General features: G+C 37.7%; 1 protein-coding gene across 3 annotated transcripts in view; it reads left to right on the top strand.

The window, feature by feature from the left end:
* Positions 1 to 18,940, top strand: part of RPS6KA3 (ribosomal protein S6 kinase A3) — a 110,383-nt gene that overhangs the window by 79,650 nt on the left and 11,793 nt on the right. For all 3 annotated transcript variants that reach the window (XM_082609974.1, XM_082609976.1, XM_082609975.1), the window contains 8 exons: positions 4,911 to 4,999; positions 5,196 to 5,260; positions 5,336 to 5,438; positions 7,354 to 7,478; positions 9,091 to 9,216; positions 12,979 to 13,068; positions 15,019 to 15,177; positions 17,226 to 17,387. In XM_082609974.1, the coding sequence (XP_082466100.1) occupies positions 4,911 to 4,999; positions 5,196 to 5,260; positions 5,336 to 5,438; positions 7,354 to 7,478; positions 9,091 to 9,216; positions 12,979 to 13,068; positions 15,019 to 15,177; positions 17,226 to 17,387 (919 nt within the window). The remainder of the gene's footprint in view (positions 1 to 4,910; positions 5,000 to 5,195; positions 5,261 to 5,335; positions 5,439 to 7,353; positions 7,479 to 9,090; positions 9,217 to 12,978; positions 13,069 to 15,018; positions 15,178 to 17,225; positions 17,388 to 18,940) is intronic.

Below are 18,940 nucleotides of genomic sequence, written 5' to 3'. Positions count from 1 at the left end.
ATAGTCATCTAATCCCAATCCTTAACCAGATTTTTCAGGTTTTCTCCAAAACTGTATCCCAAATCAAGTCTGCACATATCTTTTGGTTGTATTTCTTCAGCTTCTGTTCATCTAGAACAGTGTACCCCTGTTGTTCCCCTGCCATTTACTTGTAGAAACCATGTCACTTTTAGAGAATTTCACTTTCTGAATTTATCTTGTTAATAGATGAGACCACTTCTTAATATCTGAAACAAAAAGCATAAAGGTGATTGTATTGCTTACTATAGTAGGGAAAGCGGTGCTGGTCCAGTAGAATCTCTCCAAGCAGAGTAGACCACTGTTCTTATATAGGGTTTTGGGGAAGGGTGGAGTTCAAGAATTGGCAGGTTTTCAGGGCCTAAAATGAATTGACATTATCTGTAAGTGTGGTTACTTGGGTGGGACTCTTGGCACTCAGGTGTGGTTATTGGCGTCAGTTCATTCTTATTTGGCTAATTTTCACAGATGAAGAGCAGTTACTGATTCGTTGGTTTGCAAAAACAAAAAAACAAAAACTCTGTTCACCTAGGCAAGTTGTCTTTGATCAACTGAATGGTTCTGGCTCCTCTCTTGTTACCATGGTTACATAATAATTAGTCTTTTCCCAGGAGTGTGAAGTTTTTTTTTTCTCCTTGTGATATTTTTTCACTTGTCACTTTATCCTGTTTTTGGTTAAACTTTTTTGGCAACATTATTTCATAGCTCATGCTTTTGCACTGTATTGCATCACATCAGGAGGCTACAGCACCATGTTGCCCCACTTTAAGTGACGAATTCCCATGGTTACAGCTGATCCCTCCATTGTAAAGTTCCCTGTCAGGCTTTCATCTAATAGTTTCATCCACTGATAATCACTACTTGAAACAGTTATTTTATTAGGGATTTTAAATTGTGTATTTTCTATTACTGTTATTCCTTCACTTATTAGCTGTTATTTTCCAAAACAATGAGCTTTTCCTCATCAACTAGGGCTATTTAGTTACCTTGAAATAAAGCTCAAACAAGATGAGCCCCAGTGGGGGTGATGTCCAATGAGTTGGGTTTTTATGTTAGTTTTGACATTTCCTTTTCCTTTTTCACTATAACGAAGTCATGGGATTTAATAATCAGTGTGATTCAGCCAATTGCATTCATTATTTTTAATGCCCAAATTGTTCTTTTTCTGACCACCTTTTAAATGTTCTCATTACCCAGTGTTCCATCTCTGATACGCTTTTCTCCCCGCCTGGACTCACTTTCCTGATTGACATCAGTCTTTCCAATAACTATTGAACATTTTAATTACTCCCAAATCACTCTTTCTTACCTTAATTTACCAGGCACCAGACCTTTGTTTCCATTTACTCACCTGCATGTTTCTCACAAAACATATGACATGCATGACTTAACATTTTTAAACGAAATTTATCTTTGTTCGCTGTTCTGTTCCTCTTCTTGTATTCCCAATTAGCAGCATTTCCATGTACCCTATCTCCTAAGCCAGAAACCTAGAAATCGTTCTTGATTTCTTCCTCTCTTGCATACAAAGGTATTCACCAAATTCACTCTCAAAAATATTTCACTGTCCCAACATTTCCTCTGCATTGCACTGCTCACAGTTCTCAGATCTCCTACCCATGGTGATCTCCTACCCCCCTATAGGGCCAAGCTTCTAAGTAGATTGCCCACTGCCTACCACCGCTTCCCACTCCAGATCATTCTATACTTCCCTTGGAGTTCCCTTCTTGAAAATAAATCTAGTCCGTTAGTCCACTGCTTAAAGACCTCTGCTATATTCCTGTTACCAAATACGGCAGTGTTTCCCCTCGTTTCTGTTGTTTAACAGAACGCTAATTCTACAAGATGTTAATAGGTATTCTCTGAAGAAGAGGTGCTAAAAACAAATGTTTAGAAAAATACTGATTTCATTACTGTAAATTTATCGGCCTTTTATATGCAACGTATTTTATTTTATGTCTCTAACAAGGGGTATAATAGATAGCATTCCACAAACTCCCTGGATCATGAAATATTTTTTGTTGTTGCTAAGTGTCTAGAAAAATTAATAGTATTTAATAAAATATTGGGGGACACTGGCCAAACGAATAGATTCTCAACCTTTAAATTGCATTTAAGGCCTTTTACAATCTCCCATGCTAAAATAGATATCCCCTACTGTTCCCTTAGCACTCTTTACATGTGTCCTTCTGAATTTGTCTCTTAATGTACTAGCGTTATCTATATCTGTCTTCCCCACTGATTTTGGGGGGGCTGTCTTTATCTCCGTATCCTAAGCAGTGTCTAGCACATAGTAGCTTCAATAACAACTCACTGAATAATAAATGGATCTATTTCTGAAATAGAATTTTCTCTGCTAGCCATTTTCTCCAGCTCTGTTATTATTTTCATACTTACAGGATCATTGGTTTCCTTAATTTGTAGGTTGAGAAAAAGAGTAAAATTATATATTAGAACTGAAACAGACCTTCAAGCTCATCCAGGCCAGTGGTTTTCAGACTGTGTGCCACAGACATCTTAGATGTTCCACAGACCCCTTTCCCACCAGCTCCTCTTCCCTGGAGGGCTATTAAAGGGAATGGGAGGGGAAAAAATAGGTGTATGAAGCACATGTTCTTTTAAATGTTTTAAATGTTGGATTTCTTAAATTCCTGTTGAGAAAGGGTTCCAAGTCTACAGTTTGGCAGCCATTAATCTAACATCCAATCCCCTTGCTCATGAAGAACTAGTAACAGGCTCAGGGGGATTGGCTTTCCCAAGGTCACAAAGTTCTTAGTAACAGACCCAGAACTAAGACTCAGATGATCTTAGTTTTACAGTAGTGCTTTTTACAAAATTCTGAAAGATGGAAAAGTTCATTAGAAGATTTGGGGCTAACATTCTGTGTTCACACAAAAACCTAGACCCAAATGTTCATAGCAGTTTTATTCGTAATAGCCCCAAACTGGACACAATCCAAATGTCCCTCAACAGATAAATGGATAATCTGTGGAATATCCTTGTCATGGAATACTACTTAGCAATAAACATGAATGAACTATTGGGACTTCCCTGGTGGTGCAGTGGATAGGACTCCACGCTCCCAATGCAGGGGGCCTGGGTTCAGTCCCTGGTCAGGGAACTAGGTCTCACAAGCATGCCGCAACTAAGAGTTCGTGTGCTGCAACTAAGCAGCCGGCGAGCCACAACTAAGGAGCCTGTGAGCCGCAACTAAGGAGCCCTGGAGCAGCAACTAAAGAGCCCACGTGCTGCAATTAAGACCCGGTGCAACCAAATAAATAATATAATAGATAGATAAATAAACGGAATGAACTATTAATACAACAACTTGGATGAATCTCAAGGGAATTATGCTGCATGAAAAAAGTTACATACTGTATGGTTCCATTTACATGGCATTCTTAAAATGACAAAATTATAGAAATGGAGAATAGATTAGTGGTCGCCAGAGGTTAGGAATTGGGGAGGGAGGGAGGTGGGTGTGGTTATAAAGGAGCCACTTGAGGGATTCTGGTGGTGTTGAACTGTTCAGTACCTTTACTGTGGTGGTGGATACAGGAACTTAGAAATGTAATAAAAAAGCATAGAACTTCACCTCACAGCTGTCAGGATGGCTGTCATCAAAAAGTCTACAAATAGTGGTCGCTTTGGCAGTGCATATACTAAAATTGGAATGATACAGAGAAGATTAGCATGGCTCCTGGGCAAGGATGACATGCAAATTCGTGAAGCATTCCATATTTTTACTTTGTTATACAGCAGAAACTAACACAACATTGTAAGGCAATTATGCTCCAATAAAGATGTTTAAAAAAAAAAGTCTACAAATAACACATGTTGGATGGGAATTCCCTGGCGGTCCAGTGGTTAGGGCTCCGTGCTTTCACTGTGAGGGCCTGGGTTCAATCCCTGGTCGGGGAACTAAGATCCCGCAAGGTGCGTGGTGTGGCCAAAAAAAAAAAGCACACGTTGGAGAGTATGTGGAGAAAGGGGAACCCTTGTACACTGTTGGTGGGAAAACACTAATTCAGAAAGATACATGCACCCCAGTGTTCATAGCAGCACAATTTACAATAGCCAAGACATGGAAGCACCCCAGGTGCCCATTAACAGATGATTGGATTAAGGAGGTTTGGCATACACACACACATACACACACACACACACAATGGAATGTTACTCAGCCATAAAACAGAATGAAATTCTGCCATTTTCAGCAATGTGGAGGGACCTTGAGGGCATTATGCTAAGTGAGATAACTGAGACAGAGAGAGACAAATACTGTATGATACCATTTACATGTGGAGTCAAAAAATAATACAAATGAATGTATATGCAAAACAGAAACATTCACAGATACAGAGGACAAACATATGGTTACCGAAGGGGAGATGGAAGGGGGGTAGGGACAAATTAGGGGCGTGGGATTAACAGATACAAACCACTGTATAAAATCAATAAGCAACAGGATATACAATATAACACAGGGAGTTATGGCCGTTATCTTATAATAACCTAAAATGGAATATAATCTGCAAAAATACTGAATCACTATGCTGTACACCTGAAACTAATATAATACTGTAAATCAACTATACTTCAATTTAAAAGATGGCATAGAACTAAACACACACACAAATAAGTGCAATGAAAATTGGAGATATCTGAATGAGATCAGTGGATTGTGTCAATGTCAGTATCCTGGTTGTGATATCACACTATAGTTTTGTAAGATGTTACCACTGGGGGAAACTGGGTAAAGGGTACGTAGGTAGGCTCTCTTTGTATTATTTCTGATTTTGAATCCATAATTATCTTAAAATTAAGTTTATTTTAAAAATAAAATACAGATACCTCCAAAACATAAAATATTATATGGATTTATTATTTAGAGCCAAACTTGGGATGCCACAGTTTTTGAGTCCTGAAGCCCAGAGTCTTTTACGAATGCTTTTCAAACGAAATCCTGCAAACAGATTAGGTAAAATTTTTAATTAATTTGTTTCTTTTGTGTGTTTGTTGGTGTTTGTTTTCTAGGGGGGAGATGGATATTTGTGTTTGTTGTGGGATTATGAAATAGTAGGACAAATGTTAAAAGTGAAGACTGAATAAACAATATATATATTTATCCTTGAAATAAAATTACCATTTAATCAAAACTAGTCAATTTTTGATAGGCGCAGGACCAGATGGAGTTGAAGAAATTAAAAGACATTCATTTTTCTCAACAATAGACTGGAATGTAAGTATAGAATGAAAACTTGCTTGAAATTTTTTTTATAATTAACACATGTCTAAGTCTCTTTTTTTCCTCCAGAAACTGTATAGAAGAGAAATTCATCCACCTTTTAAACCTGCAACTGGCAGGCCTGAAGATACTTTCTATTTTGATCCTGAGTTTACTGCGAAAACTCCCAAAGGTAAGGAGAAAACGTGAAAACCCAAATATAAGACAATATATATATTTTTCTTGTTCAATCAGAAAATCTTATCTAGTATAACTCTATATACTGTCCTCATTTCTTCCCTTCATACACTACCCCTGCTGCAATAACTAGATCATTAGTAAATCCTTTATAGCATTTTATAGAAGTTAAGGTCCTTGTTAAATCTTTTAGCAAATTATGTTGTACCTTAAACTTTGATACAATTTGTGTGAAAAAATTATTTGGTTGTGCGTTTATTTACCTGTAGCTATGTTCACATGAAATACTACAGCATAAATAGTGCCCTTTAAAATTCTAATATTATATGGTATTCTGGAAGTACTTACAAAGTTCAAATCCCAAACATAACTTAAACTTTATGTGAGGTGTGATAACTTCAAAATGATTCATATCCTGTATCAGGCTTTATCCCAAAATTGTACAAACTTTATCCTAAAATTGCACAGTTACTATTATAGAGAAGTGATCTTTGAAATGGTAAGTTGTATTTCATTCATAAGTGTGTGTATTATACATAATGGTGTTTTGCACTCTAATATTCTCTCATTTAGGTGTATCAGATCCCAGGTTTATCATTGACAAGCAAATAAATAGAAAATGTACTTGCGTGTATTTCCCATAGAGTGTATCATTCAAACCTTGCTATAAAGCTTTACAGCCAAAAGTCTAACAGTGTATATTAAGCATTGATGGGTGTTTATTTTTATAAGGCAGCCTTAGAAATTTGGATTAACACATGAACAGAATTTTATCAAATGTATAGACAGTGATATGCATAGAACTGATGATATATGGTAATGTTTTACTTTGCTTTCTCAATACAATTTGTCCTGATAGAGGAAAAAAATCTTAGAATAGAGCAGTTCTATATTATATTCTGCCCAGATAGGTTCTCTTAGCAGAAGTCTTCAGTATGATATTAAAAGAGAACTTTATGTGGAGTTGATGTTTAAGTAGATTTACCTGTTTTTTGCTTGCCTTTAGCCTTTATAGTATGTTTATAAATATTAGTATGCCTAATTGTGTGTTTATATTTATGAATAACACATTTATTATACTTTTATTATTTCTTTTTATAGTGAGCATTAACTACATTGTGAAAGTATTTTTCCGTTTTTGTTAATGCCAGTAGATTCCACATAAATAATTTGAATAACAATACATGTCATGTCATAAAACATTTTAAGGACTATGTACTGTGATTGTCCTAGTACATATATATATAATAATTTATATATATATATATTTGATCTTTTATGTGTATAATAATTTTATCTTCAGTTTAGATTTCTAGATTCTGACATTATGTATTGAGACCACTGGACTAAATTCCTTTCTCCTAAATTATCTGCAGATCAACCTTGTATCTCCCCCTAACCAGGAGCCATAGCATTGTTAGGTTATTATTTAGGGCTGCACTGTCCAATGTGGTAGCCAATAGCCATATGTGGCTATTTAAATTTAAATTAATTAAAATTAAAAATTTTGTTTCTTAGTCACACTAACCACATCTCGAATTCTCAGTAGCTACATGTGGCTAGGGGCTACTGTATTGGGCAGCACAGATAAAGAAAATTTCCATCACTGCAGGAAATTCTTTGGGACAGTGCTAATTTAGAATAATATTAACCCAGTAATTCATTAATTTAGTATATTCTTCAAATGAATTAGCAATTTTCTGTGCTCTGAGGGACTAGGATGTTAGAGTTTTCATGGCAATAAGCCATCAGGACAGATCTGATACAGTGCCTTACTTAGTTATCCTGGAAACACTGGATGCCTGAGAGTAGAATTCCAGAATAAGTGAGAACGGTCATAATGTTGACAATTCTTCCCTTAATTACCTTTCAAAGCAATTACTTTCTTAGTAATTTATTATTCTTTTCAGATTCACCTGGCATTCCACCTAGTGCTAATGCACATCAGCTTTTTCGGGGGTTTAGTTTTGTTGCTATTACCTCAGATGATGAAAGCCAAGCTATGCAGACAGTTGGTGTGCATTCAATTGTTCAGGTGAGTGAATGTCTTAAGTAATTTTAAATTTGAAATATTGTAAGATACAGTTCATTGTGTGGATAATTATGTTAGATTTGATCTGCTGACCTTAAGTGAGCAGCTTAAAATACATTTTATATCATTGACATTACTCTTAGAAACTCCTTTCATATACCTTTGAAAAGGTTGCATGCGCCAGAATCCTGGATACCTATCTGACTTGAAAGTAGAATTCTAAGAGAGTTGAGATAAGTATCACCATCTTGTTGTCTCTCGTCTCCTGTGCCTCAGAATGTTTATTGGGCCTAATTTGTTTCATCCTCTGTCTCTGTTAGATCAGCTATGGTGAGCTGAGGTCTCCTAGTTCACTGATACTTTAGAACAGGGGTCAGCAGACTTTTTCTTTAAGGACCAGATAATAAATATTTGAGGCTTCTTAGGGTGTATGGATCTCTGTTGCAACTACTCAACTCTGCCGTTGTAGCACAAAAGCAGTCATAGATTGTATGTAAATGAATGAACATGGCTGTGTGCCAATAAAACTTTATTTAGAAAAAACTGGTAGTGAACCAGATTTGGCCCACAGGCCATAGTTTGCCAGCCTCTGCCATAGAAATATATAAGAAATAAAAATAAACTTAAATTTTAAGTTTTCCAAGTTTTGTGTCCTTGTTCTTTTGGAGCCCCATTGTCAGTAGGAAGAAATGGTTATGGGTACTGCCTTAGGGTAACTCCCTCCTTATCCCATCTGTTGATCAGTGGGAGAAAAAGGAGCTACAGAAGCAGGTTTCTGAGTGTGTGTGTTTGTAGCAGGCGACTGCACTGCTAAATTAAATGTTATTAGAGGAACACAAATAGTACAAACCATTAGATTTATTTCTTCCCATCGTAGTATCATGGAAAGATAAATTTAATTCATCTTCTTAATCATAGAGGGAACTAGATATATCTTTTGAAGCATTGAATTGTTTTTAGGGTATACTTAGTGCTTGAATTTGCTTGATGATTAAGTTGCTTTTGCGCTAAAGTTTTTTTTCACAAGTCAGTTATCTTGCTTTCCACTTTCTAGAAAACCAATTTAAGCACTGTTTTTTGAACAAAGTTCATGTTGAAATACTCTGTCCCTTTTACTATGACAAGCATGTGATGAATTCTATAGAATGTATGTTTATGATTTCTATGTGGCACATCGGAGAGAAGAATCCAGATGTTCTAATTCTGAATCCTCCTAAATCTTTTCTTCTATGCCAGAGGTTTCAAATGCCTCCCCATTTGCAAAGGTATTTCAAAGACCTGTAGCCGTTTGGGGAGTAGATTGGGACATAACCACTGGCAAGGCTGTCAGCCCCTTGTCACGTAGCTCTGTGTTTCTTATTGTACATATTCAGTTTTTTCTTTTCAACATAAGCTTTTTTTAAAGGCATATTTCTTGCTGTGCATTGTATTGTAGACACTTCAGAAATGCACAGTTATAGAAGAATATATGCAGAAAGATTCATTTTTATTTTTACTAAATTCATTTATATTTATAGTTAAGGCTAACAGTGCATGCTGAGTAACATGTTTCCCTATTATGTAATGTACCAAAGTCATTACAGGGCTCTTCATCAATTTATAATTGTGTTTGTAGCAGTTACACAGGAACAGTATTCAGTTTACTGATGGATATGAAGTAAAAGAAGATATTGGGGTTGGCTCCTACTCCGTTTGCAAGAGATGTATACATAAAGCCACAAACATGGAGTTTGCAGTGAAGGTAAGTGTTTTTAGATTTCAAATGCACCTCTAACAGTTCTTATTCATGCATGCTAGTACCAGTTAAAAATTACACTCTTCTTTGGTAAGTGTGCCTTTTGTTATAAAAAGGTAAGGTAATTTAAATGTCTGGCTAGTGATCTTCGGGGATCTTAATCTGGAACCATAGATCCTCCTATGAGCTCAAAAGGTAAGGCAGCATACATCCAGTTTGCGGAGGGCAGTACCACTTTACACCTGACCTGGTTTTTAGTAGCACCCCGTGTACTCTCAGAAGTCCCCCGTTTATGGTCAAGATGTCAGGGAGTTCCTCGGAATTATATGCCAAATTTTGTATGTTTACATTTTTATGGCAGAAATGTTCATACCATCTTTCACATTTAGAAGGATCTGTGAACCAATAAAAGAATAAGAACCACTGTCATAAAATATATTATCATTAGCTGTTTTAAGTTCGTCAAGCATCCTAAGACAGTAAGGATTTTCTAAACCAAAAACCAAGGCACATACCTCTATGATAAAGTTCGAGTCCAAACCTTTGGTTATAAGTGAACAAATACTATATTCAAGTTTCTGCCTTTTCACTTCTTGAGTTGGATGCCTCTGCTCTCCCATCACAAACAATTCAAGTAATGTCTAAAGCTTTCAACTTAACTTGAGCCTTAGAACTAGTCTATAACTATGGGTAGCTTGTGTTTAGTTAGTGGGGAAAGTGGCATTAATTATTATTACTTCTATCCTTCCACCAATCTATCCATTTATCTAGATCTAGTATGATTTTACTGTGTAAAAATAAAAATAAATGTGCTTTATTTATGCATAGCAAATATCTGGGAGGACACACCCAAAAATTGTTGCTGCTATTTTAAACTTGGATGTAGTTGTTTTAAAAAGTCATCAGTGTCTGTAAGGCATTCTGTCAGTTATAAGGATGAACCATAGAAATACATTTTAATTTGCTCTTCTACTCAGTGAAATGTGGGGTACATAGAAATTTCCAAATTGCACACATGAAAGGAGAGAATGTGAATAATGTACTTGGTAGGCAATTTAAGAATGTATCTTGCCTCCATAAACACATCAGAAAAAAGCAGAAATGTCCTGAGGCCCCCTTCAAATTATAGAAACCAGGAGCAGTATACCAAAACCTTGAGAATATCTTCCAGCTATATGTGGATTCTTGTGACTTAAATTAGATCCCTAAAACCAATCCCAGCACTTGATTCTACTGAAATTACTACATATCTAAGATTCACAAGCAGAGTTATGGATATAATGTAAGCTGGGCTCACGATTAGCCAATCAGAGAGAATGTTGCCAAAAATAAAACCTCCCCAATTCTCTGGTGGTCCAGTGGTTAGGACTCCACGCTTCCACTGCAGGGAGCACGGGTTCAATCCCTGGTCCAGGAACTAAGATCCCGCAAGCCATGTGGTGCGGCCAAAAAATAAGTAAATAATAAATTTAAAAAATAAAATAAAACCTCCCAGTGTGTTCTGGTTTTCAAAAGACTAACCCCAAATCATCTCCCTTGAGTCAGCATGTCTATTCCATGTACCTTTCCTCTTAATCATCCACTTACCTGATTCTACACTATCATTTGCAGTTGATCACAGTGGACGCCTGTGTGTTTGACTTCCCTGTTCTCCAAATAAAGAACTGTTTTCACAACTAAATCCATTTCAGATAACAGATTTGGCTCATATTGAGAGTTGCAAGCTCTTTCCTAGGATGCTGAAGCGTTTGGGTATTTGTTGCATACATAATTACTAAGCTGTTTTAAAACTGAAAGTATGAAGGTCACAGAATTTATTTCAGACTACCTTTTGGATGAAATGAAAGCAAAACTTGTTGCCTTTTCTTTCTTTTTTTTTTCCAGCTTTTTTTTTGGCTGCATTGGGTCTTCGTTGCTGCACAGGCTTTCTCTAGTTGCAGCGAGCGGGGGCTACTCTTCGTTGCGGTGTGTGGGCTTCTCAATGCGGTGGCTTCTCTTGTTGTGGAGCATGGACTCTAGGCGTGCGGGCTTCAGCAGTTGCGGCACATGGGCCCTAGAGCACGCGGGCTTCAGTAGTTGTGGCTTGCAGGCTCTAGAGTGCAGTCTCAGTAGTTGTAGCACACGGGCTTAGTTGCTCTGCGGCATGTGGGATCTTCCCGGAGCAGGGATCGAACCCGTGTCCCCTGCACTGGCAGGCGGATTCTTAACCACTGTGCCACCAGGGAAGTCCTTGTTGCCTTTTTAAAAATATAATGTTACTTTAACAGATTAAAACGTTAAGAGAAGTTTTGTTTGTTTGTTTGTTTGTTTTGCCATACGCGGGCCTCTCACTGTTGTGGCCTCTCCCGTTGCGGAGCACAGGCTCCGGACGCGCAGGCTCAGCGGCCATGGCTCATGGGTCCAGCCATTCCGCGGCATGTGGGATCTTCCTGGACTGGGGCACGAACCCGTGTCCCTTGCATCGGCAGGTGGACTCTCAACCACTGCGCCACCAGGGAAGCCAAAGAGAAGTATTTTTAAGAAGCAGGTGACATAAAAGAGTTGGAAAGCTAAATTAGTATTTTAAAGGGCTTTATGGTAATAATTAAACTTCATTCTAACCAAGTAGAATTCTAGGTATGGTATTCTGCTTAGCTTTCTACCTAGCTTCAAAAATAAAGTTTGTTCCACTTAACTATTAATTGTTTATAAGTAGCTTACAACTGATGGGATATTCCATTGAAGCATTTTATTAAGAAAGTAAATTCAATAAACAAATGCTAATGGTGGTATTATAAATACATCTTGCTCTTAATTATCTGTATTGATGGGGTTAGAAGTTAACTGAGGGCTTCCCTGGTGGTGCAGTGGTTAAGAATCCGCCTGCCGGGGCTTCCCTGGTGGCGCGGTGGTTGAGAGTCCGCCTGCCGATGCAGGGGACACGGGTTCGTGCCCCGGTCCGGGAGGATCCCACGTGCCGCGAAGTGGCTGGGCCCGTGGGCCATGGCCGCTGAGCCTGCGCGTCCGGAGCCCGTGCTCCACAACGGGAGAGGCCACAACAGTGAGAGGCCGCGTAACACACACACACACAAAAAAGAATCCGCCTACCAATGCAGGGGACACGGGTTTGAGCCCTGGTCCAGGAAGATCCCACGTGCTGCAGAGCAACTAAGCCCGTGCGCCACAACTACTGAGCCTGCGCTCTAGATCCTGTTAGCCACAACTACTGAAGCCCACGTGCCACAACTACTGAAGCCCATGCTCCGCAACAAGAGAGGCCACCGCAATGAGAAGCCTGCGCACCACAATGAAGAGTAGCCCCCGCTCGCCGCACCTAGAGAAAGTCCACGCACAGCAACGAAGACCCAACGCAGCCAAAAATAAATAAATTTTTTTTGTTTTTTTTTTTTTGTTTTTAAGTTAACTGAGTTCCCAAAGGTGTAGGACATTGAAGGCTGGAAGAAAGATATGTTAACTGTGTTCTTGGTACCTTTTCTTGAGGCTTTTGAGTTTTTATTAAATCCTAAACTTGCTAAAAATTTAAACTAGACAGACCTGGTTTGAATGTGACTCATGGCATAGAGTTTACTTTACAGTCTTGCCATCTATATCAAGACTGGCTTTCAAATTTTGATTAGACAGTCTGGCCAGGTACTTGAATAAAAATGGTTGATAAATGGCTTATAAATACAGTGTTTACACAAAATAACACCTAAGCCTGTAGCTGTAAATAGTTAACGTTTATACTGTATAGTTCATGAGATTTTATGATAAATATTTGCCTTTTAGATTATTGATAAAAGCAAGAGAGACCCTACAGAAGAAATTGAAATTCTTCTTCGTTATGGACAACATCCAAACATTATTACTCTAAAGGATGTAAGTAGATTCTTTAACGTAGATCATTTGACTCAGTTGTCTAACTCATATTTGGAATGTTTTCAAATATCATGTGGTAGACAAAGAATTCGATATAGTGAGTAAAAAAAAATAAGAGGCCAACATATATAGCATAATTCCAGTTATAGAGAAAAATGTTTAGTTAATTTTTCTGCCTTTAAGAAGAAAAGTATTACATTATTGCTTTTAATATCAGTATTTACTGGAACACTTGGGTATTAATTATGTTCAGGATTGACAAGTCTCAGGCTCCATAGCCTCCCCAAACTGTCTTCCACAGTACTGCCAGAGGGAGCTGTCCCTTGTATCTAACCATATTACTTCCCTGCCTACAGTTCATGTTCCCCAACACCTCTGGTCCCTGCATTCCTCTGTCTGTAGTAGTTTTGACACTTTCTCACACACCCTATGCTCCAGCCATGCTCAAGTATGTACAAATTTTTCTTAACATGCCTCGTTTTCTTCTGCTGCTCTGTCTTTGAATTTATGATTCACTCAATTGAGAATGCCATTTCCCTTTTTTGCCTGGCTAACTACCACACATCTAAGACTTAGCTAAGGCATTACTTCCTTCAGGAATCCTGCCCTGCCCATCACCACCCCCCAGACAAGTGAAGTTTCCTTTCCCTGCTACTTATAGCTTTCATCATAACAGAGGTGTTGGCAAAGGGTGCAAACTCCTCAGGCAGCATTAAGCCCTCTCTTGCTCATGGTGCTCACTTAGGCTCAAAGGCCGTGTCTGGGTATTGTAGACCAGAAGTGTCATGTAGCCAGCTAAGCCAGAGGACTCCTAAGACACCTTTCACCTCTGAGGTTCTGTGAATTCCAACGTTTATCCTCCCTTCTCCTTCCTAACCGAAACTCTAATTTCCTCAGAATAATTTATCACTGTTCATTGTTAGAGGAGAATGTTAACTTAGTCCCATTAAATGTTTCACTTAAGTGACTCTTTAATTAATATAACCTCCAAGAATCCAACCAAGTAAATTAAAAAGGAAATGTAGAAAACACTTTCTCTCAGCCTTGCGTGGGGAACTCCCTAAGCTGTTGCTATTTTTTACATCTTTGCTCCTTCCTTCATTTCAAATTCCAAAGTCTCTAAAATTATCCCCACTTTCGCTACAGCATCTCCAACATTTTTTTAAACTCTTATTTCTATGTCTGTTTCTCCCTACTAGAATAAAAACTTTGAGGGCAGGTACCTTGTTTTCTCCATATTTGGGGCCCTAATACATGGTACCTGTTAGGGAGCTACGCAGAGGTGTGCAGTAACTCTATGAGAAGAGGGGAATAAAAGGGCCTGAAGTTTAAGGAGGGGGTTATTTCAGTTCGGGATTGCTTAGAGTACATATCCAAAATTACAGTGAGCTTTCTTTTTCTACATTAGGAGTAAATTGGTATGCTTCTGTGTGGTTGAATGGAATTTCTCTTTGCTACTTAATCTTCCTACTTAATTCTTGCCACAGCTTGTCTTTCGATTTAATCAAAACCAGAATAATTCTTTGTACTGTATGTATAAATACAGAAGTTCTGCAGTTGCAGAAGTGCCAGGAAAATCACAGCAGCATGTCTTTCTACCAGTCCCTCTCATCATTAGTAGGTAGAAAGATCAAGAGGAACACACCCTAAGAACAGAAGTTCAGTGCCCCTTCGGATACCATACCCATACTTATTTTGATTGCCATGAGTTAAGGTTCACGGAAGGAAATTAAAGGTTATTTTTCTGACATTCAGTCTCATCAGTTCCTATTTTAATATCTTTATGTGTATAAAATTGTTTGCAAATTTTATATCCTTCGTTGGTTGTGATAAGTAAAATTTTCCTTGTATATAAAGTGAGTTTTAATTTCTCTTTACTATGCCAAACTGTGTGCTGAGCACATGTAAAGCTTCACATAATTTTTTACATTTTGCTGTTAAATGTTACAGGTATATGATGATGGAAAATATGTGTATGTAGTGACAGAACTTATGAAAGGGGGTGAATTGCTGGATAAAATTCTTAGACAGAAATTTTTCTCTGAACGAGAGGCCAGTGCTGTCCTGTTTACTATAACCAAGACTGTTGAATATCTTCACGCACAAGGGGTAAGTCTTTTTAACGTTTTACATATATACACACACACACACATATATATAACATCTTATAAAATTTGGTATAAAATACCAAATACCCTTTTTCTTACCTTTTCTTTCTTAATGTTTGAGCTGACATTACAAAGGTAGAAGTTAGTTTATGCCTGTAATGAAAAATATATTAGCTTAATTATCCTGTTCTTCCTCTATGTAGACTTCTCCCATTGAGCTTGAAATTCTTTTTTGTTTCTTTCTTTTTTTAATTTAATTTAATTTAATTTTTAACTTTTATTTTATATTGGAGTATAGTTGATTAACAATGTTGTGAGAGTTTCAGGTGTACAGCAAAGTGATTCAGTTATACATATAAATGTATCTGTTCTTTTTCAAATTTTTTTCCCATTTAGGTTGTTACATAATACTGAGCAGAGTTCCCTGTGTTATATAGTAGGTCCTTGTTGGTTATCCATTTTAAATATAGCAGTGTGTACATGTTATGAGCTTGAAGTTCTACTTTGAAATTTTAGCTTGTTTATAAACATTAAATTTTTATGCTTCCCAAGAAGTGAGTGAGATTTTGTGACCTGGAAGACGTAGCACCGTTTTTTCTAGGCCACTGTGTACTTTTGAGAACTGGGCCCATTTCAAGTTTAGAAGTGAACCAGAGAGTCATGGGTTGTATTCACTTATAAAAGGAAATCCTTCAAACAGATGAGGCCAAATAACCACCTGGTTTCTGGATGGTGGATGCTCTCATCCTTTTTCCTGCATATAGATTGTTAGTAAGTGGCAAAAAAAAATCATATTTTTAAAAGAAGAGAAGTCTGGGAGGGAAGGGGAAGAAAGGAGAGATGAGGGGAGGAAGGAAAGGAGAACAGCAGAGGAGTGAAGAGGAATGGGAAGCAAGAAAAGAATAAGAGATCTCTTCTTAAGGAGTTTATTTTCAATACATTATTCTCGTTTTCTTTGCCCCTAGAAGCTAACAAATGAAATGTGTTAATTTAATTCTAGAGCTTCTTGACTTGTAGCTGCTCAAGATTTGCCTAGTACTGGGACTGGAAATTGGTAGAACTCAGTTTTCACTGAAGAATTTGTGAGTTTGCAGTCATCTAACTCTGTTATGTTCTTTTCTCAGTGCCTCAGCAGTAATTAGTTATTAAACTGGTCTGGAGAAGTAGTGTTCCGGATGTTAGGACCTAAAACTGAGGTTATTGATTAGAACATAGACTCAGAATTTGGTGATGGAGGAAACACATAAGTCTAATAAGGAGTGTCAGAGAGGCTTATGATAAAAGAAGTATTCAAGTAGGTGATTAAAGGGGGAAAGTAATACAAACTTTAAAGGAATGGTATCTTTTTGTGTTTGTGACATTGTTACTTGGATAGCAAGTAGGCAGTACTTACGTAAATCTGGGAGTTTTTTTTCCTTTTTACTCCTAAAACCCATGCCTGTTCCATTGAGCCTGTCTGTACATGTTTGTTGTGTTCATCCATTGTACACGCCATTCCCTCTACTTAGAATGACTACCCCCACTCTTCTGGCTTGTTCATTCTGTTCTTCAGATGTTGGATCAGTTGTTATCTCCTCTAGAGACCCTTCCTGACCCGCCCGAGTTATGCCCCATCTCTCACCTATTTATTCTCTGCCTCCCTTACTACTAAGTTCCTAGCATATAAAGGCAAGGATCTTACAGGTCTTGTTCACCAAAGTATCTGCAGCTCCTTGTATAATACCCTAGTACATGATACACATTCCATAAATATTTGTTGAACGATGAATAACCTGGAGACAGATATTACTGCTATTTGCATTTTTCCTTAATCCGCTTACTTAATTGGACAAAGAGGGGGAAGGTAAGTACTGTTCTTTCTTCCTCCTCTCCTTGCCCCAGTTCTGTGTTGCAGTTATATTACACTGTCAGCATTGTATAATGTTGGGATAATGTAAAGGTTGGTACCCATCATCTTGTTAAGTGCATTGCTTGACAGTTTGTGAATAAATAATTTTCCATAATGGAAATGTATTGTTAATGCACCTCTTTAATTTGTATTTCAATTAGGTGGTTCACAGAGACTTGAAACCTAGCAACATTCTTTATGTGGATGAATCTGGCAATCCAGAATCTATTCGAATTTGTGATTTTGGCTTTGCCAAACAGCTAAGAGCAGAAAATGGTCTTCTCATGACTCCTTGTTATACTGCAAATTTTGTTGCACCAGAGGTAATTGCGAAAGAGTTTGCTTGCAATATTTCAGTATATTTAAAAACTCATTTACTGTGTTTAATATAGAATAGTTAATAGTTGTTTAATTGAAGAGTTACTGAGCAAATAATTAGAATAAAATATCAGCCCTTTTTCTTCTGTTGGTAGTTCATCCTGTCATCAATCCAGTACTACCTATAACGCTTTTCCTGCTCTGACTTCTGTCTTTCTGCATAATCACACATCTGTAGCTAACTACTATCACTGACACTTTCGTGCTTGTCAGTGCATGGAGTTAAATGGAAACTAGCTTATTCTTCCCCTTTCCTAACACCCTTCAAATTTCCTGGTTTTGTCACCATCTTCCTTGTATTTCTAAGGCTAAAACATCATGGGCTCTTCTTGTCTTTCGCTGTATAACCAGTTACCATCTCTTTTATCCCCTGCAACCGGTTCAGGGCTCTTCTGTTCACAGAACTGCCATCCTAGCCCCTGCTTCCCTCACCACACCCCCAGATGACTGCCGCAGCCTAGGTGCGTGTTGCTTCCTTTTGTCATTCTGTGATCAGTCCACAAAGAAGCTACAAAGCTGCTGAAGTCTTCTTCAAGCACTGCTTTGATCAGGTTGCTTCTTTTCCTAAGAAATTGCAGTTCCCCACTGTAGCAACTCTAAAATCCACTGCTTTGCCCTCAAAATATCTTGCCTTTTGATTATCACTGTGTAAAAAATTGTAACTATAATAGTTAATCCTAATATAGGGCTTATGTGCCAGGCACATATATTAACGGATTTCATCCTCAGAGATATAATTTATATATAATAATTCATTCTCATTATAACTTAGGTGAGTACTTTTATTTGCATTTTATAGGAAACCAGGTGCACAGTGAGGGGGTGATGTCATTTGCCTGCGGTCAGATCTAGATCTGAGCCCAAGCAACCTGGCTGCAAAGTCTATGCTTTTACCATGTGCTAGATATTTCACAAAAATTGTAATAGTTGATAATGTTAAGATAGTTGGATTCCCCCCTCTGTTTTCCAAACTTTTTGTAATTTTGTTACTTTTTAGATAGAAAAATATTTTTTAAAGATTATTTGAGTCTGTTCTCCCAGAGATACTAGAACTGATGAGGGACAGATTTTTTTCTTCTTTGTCCACATATCCACAGCCTCTGACACACATTGGTGTCCAAGCATGGCCCCCTAATCCAGCCATCTAATTTTTTCTCATGATTGTTTCCTGCTTCATATAAGCAGTCTGCTTCTTGAAATCACCATGTAGCTTTTATGCCTTGGCACACTGGAATGTTTTTTTTTTTTTTGGAATGTTTTTTGCTTTAGACCCTGCCTCTAAATTCTCCTTCAGGAAATCTTCAGTGATCAAACTGTCCTTAGACTGACCTCAACTCTTTGTCTCCTCTTTACTGTTTAGTCATCTGGGTTAAAACTTTAAAGTCCTCCTGAAATCTTCCTTCTCTGTTATTTCTCCACATTTAGTCTGTTGCCAAATCCTTTCCGTTCTGATTCCTAAATATTGTAGACCCCTTTTCCCTTACCCCATACATCCAAT

Source organism: Mesoplodon mirus (genome assembly GCF_964341445.2).
Source record: "Mesoplodon mirus genome assembly, chromosome: X".
Classification (NCBI taxonomy): domain Eukaryota; kingdom Metazoa; phylum Chordata; class Mammalia; order Artiodactyla; family Ziphiidae; genus Mesoplodon; species Mesoplodon mirus.
This window is presented reverse-complemented; position numbering and strand designations above follow the sequence as displayed.